Below are 10000 nucleotides of genomic sequence, written 5' to 3' on the forward strand. Positions count from 1 at the left end.
ACAACTACACACCATACAAACACACACCACACTCACACACACACACACTCACACACACACAAACACATAACACACACAAAAACCCAAACGCACACACACACACACACACACACACACACACACACACACACACACACACACACACACACACACACACACACACACACACACACACACACACACACCACCCCCCCCCCCCCCCCCCCCCCCCCCCCCCCCCGCCCCCCCACCCCCCTACACACCACACACACTCACAACACACACACAAACACACAGACACACACACCAACTCACACACACACACACCAACTCACACATACACACACATACAACACACACATATATGATATATATCTATATATATATAATACTTATATAATACATTACACACAAACACACACACACACACACAGCACACACACACAAACACACACACACACACCTCACACACACGAACACCCATGACACCACACCCACACACATACACAACACCCACACACTCACACACACACACCACACATACACACACCCACACACACACACACACAAACACACACACACACACACAAAATAGTATATATATATAATATACACACACACACACCATTTTAAACACACACACACACACAAACACTCTCACACTCCACACACTCATACACTCACCCACAAACACACACACACACCCTCACACACTCACACTGACACCCACATCACAAACAACACCCAACAAACACAAACCACGCACCACCCCCGCGAAACACACACACACTACACACACACACACAAACACACACACACACGACACACCCCACTCACATACAGACCACACTCACATACACACACTACATATACACACACACACATATATACACACACACACACCAACACTCACACACACACACACACACACACAAACACACCCACACACAAAAAAAAACCCACATACACTTACACACACACACAACACACACACAAACCCACACATCCACTCACACCCCACACACAACTACACACACACAAACACAAACAAAACACACACCCACTCACACACATACATACTTACACCCCCCCCCCCCCCACACTCACCACACACACACACACACTCACACACACCGCACCAAACACACACACACAAACACCCACATACACTCACACCCACAACACCTACACATACTAAACAAACACACACACACTCAAACACACACACACACCCACACTCAGACTTACATACATACACTCAGCCACCCACTCATACACACACACAACACACCACAACACACACACACACAAACACACACACACACACAACATACATACATACAATACACCACACACACAAACACACACACTCACACGACACACACACCATACACCACACCCACACAATCAACCAACACACACACCCACACACACACATATTAACATCCATGAAACAACATCAAGACTGGCATCCAATACTACATGAACACACCAACAGAAGAATCACATCTCAAAAAGGTGAAATAGGTAACTAGTCTGGCGAGGTGGTGTCCTCAGCGCCCCTCCGTCCCCTCCCCTCCCCCTCCCTAGCCGCGCTTAACTTGGGTGACTTGACTCCAGGCGGAGACATCATGGACGCTGAGGAGGAAAAGGACAAGAAGAAGACGTGTGGAGCGCCGCCCGACGTGCTGGGCGCCCTGGCCTACCGCGGGGAGCAGCTCGTCGCCACCGATAACGCCCAGTGAGTCGGCCTTTCCGCGGGCCTTTCCTCTTCTTTGCTCCTTTTGCGCCTTTGAGCCGCCTTTCTGCTCTGCTGCTCCGTGGCCGGGGAATGAAATAGTGATCAAATAATCATGGATTTATTCGTACATTTTGCTAGTTTTTTATGCTTCGGTAGCCAGAGGGATAAAAGGTGTATTAACTTTCTGTTTATATTCACAAGTGCTGACTACCCACAAGTGGACCAAGATCAAAGGTCGGTAACGAGCCTTTTAAGATTAATACAGGCGTACAAGTATCATAACTTAGTATTATCCTAATCATTAATATTTTTCGCAAGGTAATTTATATACTATATACTCCAAATTGATTTCTGGTGGAATGATCCTAAGGCAAAGAGTCACACCGTGGCTGCTCGCTAAGACTGCCTGCAGATCATGCCTCATACAGAGCATTTCAGATCATTAGTTTGACATGAGCATTAGTTTCATATCTGTATAATTCTGTCCACTGTCAACTCAAACCTTGTACGTTTGTCAAACTGTCGTATATTGTGTTGTTGTTGTATACTGTATGTCTCTTTGCAGCAAATTGTCTTTTTCCCTTATTCCACCCTTTCTGCTTTGTGTTTCCTCTACCGACACGATAAAGCTGCATTCCCTCACATCCTCCTAAACATCCTCCCTCAGTCGGACTGGCTTCACAGAAGTGTTCTTTCTGCTTCACGCTTAAGTAGGTGTTTCTCCTTGGCAGTACCTGTCTCATGCCGTGTCCCAATCTCCCTGTTCTGCCCTCTCGCCTTCCAGTGCCCCTCCCTGCACACCCCCTCCGCCCACGCCGCCCCCGCCCTGCGCCACTGCCTCTAGCGTTAACCACCGAGTTCGTCGCCACAGGTACCCGGACGGGACGCAGATCAACTACGCCTGCGACGCGAGCTTGACGACGGAGAACTTCACGTGGATGATCAGCTGCCTCGACGGGGTGTGGGATGGCGAGCCGCCCGTCTACTTGCCTTGCGGCGACGGCATCCCTCCGGTGACGGACTTCGGCAACATCTCCTGCATCTGGAGGAAGACGGAGCCAAACGTGGTCACCTTCTACAACGACCAGGAAGTAACCGAGGAGATGGTGGAGTTCGAGCCCGGGGCTAAGCTGGCAAGTTTGCTGTGCCTGGTCTGCTGAGACATTTGGTCATGCTAAGATAACCCTAACAACTTGTTTTCTTTTTATCTCCCTTTCCTGATTCAGTAGGAAGAATTTCACATGCATGCTGTGTGTAAGCTGGTGGACAAGTATGTTTACGTTATCATTATCACTGATACAAAAAAAAATGATATCAATCGGGACCTTTACAGGTGTCTCGGTGCGTCGATATCGGCAAGTACGCGCTGGAAGGAAGCGTTGAACGACAGTGCATTCATGGCCAGTGGACGGGGAACAAGTCGGTCTGCGTCGGCCTCAATCAGGAGAGCAACTACTCCTGTAAGTAAAAACAAAAAAGTGAAACAAACAGAGGAGGAAATCGCCACCTATAGCGCCAAACATAAAAGACTAATCGTACCTTATTAGCATTTTTTTTTTTTTTAAGAGAGATTCATAAGAATATGTAACAAGTATAAGAAAAAATCATTTAGCTCTGCGGGTTGAGGATATATCCTGTGAGATGCAATCTGGCATTAGGGCAAACGTCATCAAAAGGTTAATAGTTGTCAACAACCTCAATTCAGTCGATCCTTTCGTTCTCGCTGAAGATCAAGCGTTGGGACGATTAATCCAATTTCTCCTTTGCTTAGGAAACTAAGTTAAAACTAAGTATATTCACCCACCTCGCTCCGCCCTCGCCGAGCAAGGTGGGTGCTGTCACTGGTTTGCTGTGGAGATAAACTGCCGTGTGACCGCCCCTTTACACAATTGTCTCTTTAGGAAAATCAACTCTTGTTTTGTCAAGGAATCCCTACTGGCGCGAGGGGGGGGGCATATATATATATATATATATATATATATATATATATATATATATATATATATATACTTATATATATATGTATGTATGTATGTGTGTGTGTGTGTGTACATATATATGTATACATATATATATATATATATATATATATATATATATATATATATATTTATATATATTGTATATTATTTGTATATATATTTATACATATATGTGTATATTATATATATATGTGTATATTATATATATATATATATATATATATATATATATATATATATATATATATATATATATATATTATATATATATATACATATATGTGTATATGTATATATATATATATTATATATATATATATATGTATGTATGTATGTATAAATATATATAAGTATATATATATATATATAAGTATATATATATATATATATATATATATATATATATATATGTGTGTGTGTGTGTGTGTGTGTGTGTGTGTGTGTGTGTGTGTGTATGTATAAATATATATAAGTATATATATATATATATATATATATATATATATATATATATATATACATATATGTGTATATGTATATATATATATATATATATATATATATATATATATATATATATATATATATATATGCCCCCCCCCCCTCGCACCAGTAGGGATTTCTTGACAAAACAAGAGTGGATTTTCCTAAAGAGACAATTGTGTAAAGGGGCGGTCACGCGGCAGTTTATCTCCACAGCAAACCAGTGACAGCACCCACCTTGCTCGGCGAGGGCGTCTACGTAGAATTTTCGAAGCGCATCGACTGGTTTCAAGGCCATGAACAGTATCACTCGAAAGCACGGAGTCAGAAAGCACTCGTACACATCGTCCAAGCATACCTCTAAGTCCCGCCAAATCACATGCTATGTCGCAAATTGGTAGTCGAGCGTGCGGCCTTAACGTGAAAGGGAAAACGAGCTTTTAACTTCCAATATATTAATATGTTTAACGAAACTTATACATGCACCAATAGTTTCTGAAAACAATGCAGAACAAAATTTGAAGTTCAACATTTATGATTTATATAAAGGAATAGTTCAGAAATATTTGTAGATAGTTTAGAAATATTCATAAATATTCCTCAAATATTTGTGGGATAATTATGTGTTATGTGGTTTCTTGACTATAAGAAAAAGCTAGACTAAAAATCATGAAATTATTCATGCTCCGTGGAAGCAGATCATGTCGCAAACGACATCGTAAAATAAAACTTAATTTCTATTAAATTTCGTTTTATGACTTGGCTCGTCTCCTAAAGGAGACAAGACAAGCCCTCTATACACATATAGAGGGCTTCTGCCATAGCTCCAAATCGTGTTGCAATTTGGTAAACCCCAAAGCTTTTCTGTTGCCTCCCTCTCCGCCGCGCCAGTGGACAAGCCGCCGACCATTCTGTTCCGGAACGAGAAGGGCCCGATGGCGCAGAGCAACGACGGGAAGCTGGTCGTGTACCCGGGCACCGTCCTCCACCTGGAGTGCCTCTTCACGCGCCGCCACGGGACTCCCAACTGGAACGTCTCCCTTGCCAGCGCGTGAGTACTGGCAGCTCGATGGAATATTATTATAGTAGCAGGTATCTGATGCCATTTTGCTGTGATTTCAGAAAAAAAAAGTCTGCTGCACAATGTGCAATCAATTCTTATTCAATTGAATATTTTACTACAACATTTTTTTCATACACGGGTCACACGCTACCGTGTCTGCATTGTATTTATGAAAATTGCGAGTTTTGATCTTACTACTTCATAACTTTCAGAGGCGACGACATTAAGGGCAAGCGCAGAAAGAAGACCAAAGCAAAGGGCAGAGTAAAAGGCGGAAAAAAACGAGGAGGAAGTTTTGCGTAAGTAACAGAATAGGAAATCACTTTTATCACTAATACTCCCAGTCCTAAACTCTATGATTCATTTTTACTTTCCCTACTTAGTTTACCGGGATGACCATCATCTTCATTATTATTATCAAGCCTTACCCAACTAAATAAAAATCGGCGAAACTCGTTTATGATCCATTAACTATCATCAAAAAGATATTCAGGATTCTCTGACCAAACCACTTGCAGAAGGATAAATACTCTCTAGAATTGATAGTCGTAAAGTTCTGAAAATAACTTATTGTAACTTTCATTAAGGACACCAAACAACAATCATCCTCGTAAAGTTCTGAAAATAACTTATTGTAATTTTCATTAAGGACGCCAAACAACAATCCTCCTTGGGGCCTTTGTGATGACGCACATATCCCCCCCCAGGCCCTACCCCAACGGCTGGGCGAACGCGCCTAACCGCAACATCCAGCTCGAGTACCGCCTCTCGATCTACAGGGCGCAGCCGAAGGACTCCGGCTCCTACGCCTGCGTCACTCCTAAAGGACATAAGCACGTCGTCACTCTGGACATTCGCCGTAAGATCTCGTGCATGATGTGTGGTATTTCAGGCTCCGTCAGTGATAGTCTCAGGTCCTTTCATTCCTTGGGCTAAGATGCCAATGCTAAATAGCCCGTTCAGTGGTTCGTAAGTGTTGTATTTTGATGCGCGGTAGAGAGTTCGTATCGGCTCCTAACTTGACAAACTTTGTTCCAGGCTGCAGGTTGCACTCTGCTTTGCAATCCACCTTCTCATAGAAAACCACATTTTCGTCCATTGCATTGCCTGCAGCCTAATCCCGTTCCTCGGGGTGACTGATTATTCTCCGTCAACAGGTGTCCATTGCCCAAACATCAACGTGAATGAGTCAGACAAGATCATTTACGAGCCCAACGAGACCAAGATGAACACGGTCGTGAAATTCTCCTGCGAAGTCGGCTACTCGCTCGTCGGGGCGTCGGAAATCAAGTGCTTGCCTTCGGGCAACTGGTCGGCTCCTTTCCCGCGTTGTGAGGGTAAGTCGGGCCCGGCGAGGCGGAGCATTCAGAGTAGGGCGATCAACATGAACGATAGAAATTCAATGAATGATTTAAGTAGTTTCATTTTAGATTAAACGTGAAGCAGTCCCATGTGTGTAGTTTGTGTTCCCTTGGAATTAGTTGTTGTTTGGTCGTTGTTGTAATCTGTTTATCAAGAAGTAAATAATTATAATGATAATAAAGAAAAGAATATTAATTATAAACATGAATGTCCAGAGTTTTTTGCTGTTCAGACACTACTACACCGTAAGTTCATCGTCACCAACAAGCATGCACTTTACACACTGCAATGTTGTAAACTCCTCCCTTTTGCCATCATTAAAAAGGAAATTACAATACTTCGGGAGAAGCAAAATAAAAAGAATACCTTCTGGAATTAGAATGCCATGACAGAGACTTGAGCAAGAAGGGCAGGCGCCTCAGACTTCCGAGGCAAAAAATTATTAAAATGTGATCTTAGCTGAGACAGTTCATTTCCTTTTAAATGATATTACTCTTTCCAATGTTATGAATAAGGTCATTTAATCATAACATTCTTACAACTAAATTATTTGGCTTTGTACTGGATTTTGAGAACCTTTAAATCAATGTTTATGAATATGTTAAGAGACATCCTGCGTATAATCACCATTTTGATAAATTGCATATCCAAACTGAATCCTACGAAGCAGATCGACCCATGCTCTGTTTGTCAGTGTGCGGCTTGAACCTTTTCAGTTGCGTTGGATTTCCCTCCATTTCACAGCCGTATGTGAGCATGTGAGACTCCCGACATGTACCCTGCTTATTCAGGTAGCCCCTTCCCATGCCCAGCACTGGTATGCCCATTTCCTTCGTGAATTCCCCGGACTCGTGTTCCCATTGGTTCCATGAAGATGCTAAGTGCTTGATCCCCCCTCCGCCTGCCACCACTAATAGGACGCAGTGGGCGTGGCGGCGTGAGGGCTGAGGATCTCGTCCCCTGTTGAGGGCTCAGCTGCGGAATGAGTCGTTGGAAAAGTGTGCATGACATCGCCGATGTTGAAGCACACAGCCATTTGACTTGCACTTCTCTCCAACTTTAGTTTCCTCTTCAGTCTCCCCCTCCCCTTGTGTGTCGTATGCTTCCCTCCCTTCGCAGCGTTCAGAGGTGTTCCAGCATCTCGTTTAAAGCCTCCTTTTTAAAATGCCCCTCTTTGTGCCGCAGTTAAAATGCCTAAGACCCCCTACCCCCTTTTTAGTGTTGGTATAGTTGACTGACCCTGATTGCCCCGTGTCTCGTCACTAGACATAGAGTGCCCGGACCCTCGCGAGAGCCCCGCTGACCCACTCCTGCGGGTGACGGTCGTTGCGCGGGGCGTGGGCAGCCAAGTCCTGTACGACTGCCCCCGAGGACACCCCGTCAAGGGCCCTGCCTCTGCCATCTGCCAGGAAAACGGACAGTGGTCATCACCTCCTCCCAGATGCAAGGGTACGGCGGGCGAAGTGTGTGGAGGGGGGCGAGGGCGGGAGCTGAGAGGATGAGGAGAACAGACCTGGAGTCTGGGACGTCACGCTCTACGAATTAACTTAGAAGTTACGCATTTTGTGACCCAAGCGGCATTTAAAGCAATAAAACCAGTGCAATCATCTGGATAGAAACTGTTGCAGATTTTAGGTGTTTCCAATCGTAGTTTTCTCTTCTAGGCTACTAATACCGCAATGGCTGGCGTTTACTGTAATGCCAGCTGTTCCTGCGGAGGTCCAATTGAAATTAGACTTAGTACATTTGATGGCACTTTGGTGGCATTTACACTTGCCTCGCTCACACACGTGTTTATATTATTATTATCATGAATGCAAGATGGTATTACCACTGTTTCCATTAGTATCTCTTTTTTCCATTATATGTTTTTTTCTATATATATACAGATACATATATATATATATATATATATATATATATATATATATTATATATATATGTGTGTGTGTGTGTGTGTGTGTGTGTGTGTGTGTGTCTGTGCGTGTGTGTGTGTATATATACATATTTAGAGAGAGAGATAGAGAGATAGAGAGATAGATAGATATGTGTATATATATGTATATATATATATATATATATATATATATATATATATATATATATATACATATATATGTATATGTATATATACATATGTATATATACATAACACGATACATTTTCACGTAACCCAACAAAAGGAAATGTCAAATATATTGATAGACGAACCTGCTGAGTACCTGATACTAATAAAGAATTATACTTCTTTTAATGATGTGCGCCTTCCAAAAAGAGAGCTGTGCATGAATATCCATTTTATAATTTCGTCTGTGTGTGTCTATTTCTGATGTAGGATCTTTAGAAATGTATGGAAATATAAAACCATTACTACCTCTATGCCTATATGTACTAAGAATGTTTTTGTATCCACCGCTGAGGAAATACATGTCAGTGATAATGTATCTATTCATCCCTCTCTTTATATATATATATATATATATATATATATATATATATATATATATATATATATATATATATATATATATATGTATGTATGTATGTATGTATATGTACATATGTATTATATATGTATATTTATCTATATATATATCATTATCATTATCATATCATCATCATCATCATCATCGTCATCGTCATCGCTATCATCATCATCATCATTATTACCATCATTAGTATCATCATCATTATTGTCATTATTGAAGACGCCGTTGCTCTTGCTGATTCGGCTGCCAGAGCTCATCCTTCTCACTGTCACTCTCACAAACCCTCAAACCAACACCGGTCTAAAGATAAACTGAGGTCAGAATGGACGAGCGCAACGTCTCCGCTACATTCTCCCTCTGTTGAGACCTAATCAGGAGATGGTCAGAGTTCTCGACTTTGTAATCTGTTAAAGTAAGAGTGTCTATATATATCCTGCTGTAACGGAAATGAAATTGAATACTCGCAAGTGAAATAAAACACGTCACTGTCAGAATAGGGTTGATAATTAGTATTTCCTTCACAAGTCTTCCCTTCTTCCCGCCCCGACCTTGCCAAAGGAACAAGGCTGTGACAACCCTTTCGTTCTCCCTCCGCAGAGGACAACTGCATCCCGCCCGCCGCCCCCGCCAACGGCACCGTGACGGGCGAGGGGCCCTTCCACGCCGGGGACATGGTCGTCATCAAGTGCAACCCCAACTTCATGCTGGAGGGACAGTCGCTGATCGTGTGCCAGGAGGACGGGACTTGGTCGGAGGAAATACCCAAGTGTGAGTGAAGTCGGTTTGTTTCTGTTTTCTGTCTGTGTTGCGTTGCTGTTTCTCAACTCGAGTGTGTGTGGATTCATGCCTGACTTTTCATTTCTGTTATTCATTTTTATATCAATAAAGTTGTGTAATAGGG

At 42.5% G+C, this 10000-nt stretch overlaps 1 protein-coding gene across 5 annotated transcripts in view; it reads left to right on the plus strand.

The window, feature by feature from the left end:
• Positions 1–10000, plus strand: part of Hasp (Hig-anchoring scaffold protein) — a 307865-nt gene that overhangs the window by 296823 nt on the left and 1042 nt on the right. For 4 of the 5 annotated variants that reach the window (XM_086540143.1, XM_086540147.1, XM_086540144.1 and 1 more), the window contains 10 exons: positions 1600–1720; positions 1922–1954; positions 2592–2853; positions 3054–3180; positions 5077–5236; positions 5461–5547; positions 5956–6107; positions 6406–6585; positions 7877–8059; positions 9697–9867. In XM_086540143.1, coding sequence (XP_086396269.1) covers positions 1600–1720; positions 1922–1954; positions 2592–2853; positions 3054–3180; positions 5077–5236; positions 5461–5547; positions 5956–6107; positions 6406–6585; positions 7877–8059; positions 9697–9867 — 1476 coding nt within the window. The remainder of the gene's footprint in view (positions 1–1599; positions 1721–1921; positions 1955–2591; positions 2854–3053; positions 3181–5076; positions 5237–5460; positions 5548–5955; positions 6108–6405; positions 6586–7876; positions 8060–9696; positions 9868–10000) is intronic. The other variant, XM_086540146.1, reaches the window with a different exon arrangement.

The sequence above is a fragment of the Penaeus japonicus genome, unplaced genomic scaffold (assembly GCF_977035675.1).
Source record: "Penaeus japonicus unplaced genomic scaffold, GWHDUDI00000001_assembly GWHDUDI00000009, whole genome shotgun sequence".
NCBI lineage: Eukaryota > Metazoa > Arthropoda > Malacostraca > Decapoda > Penaeidae > Penaeus > Penaeus japonicus.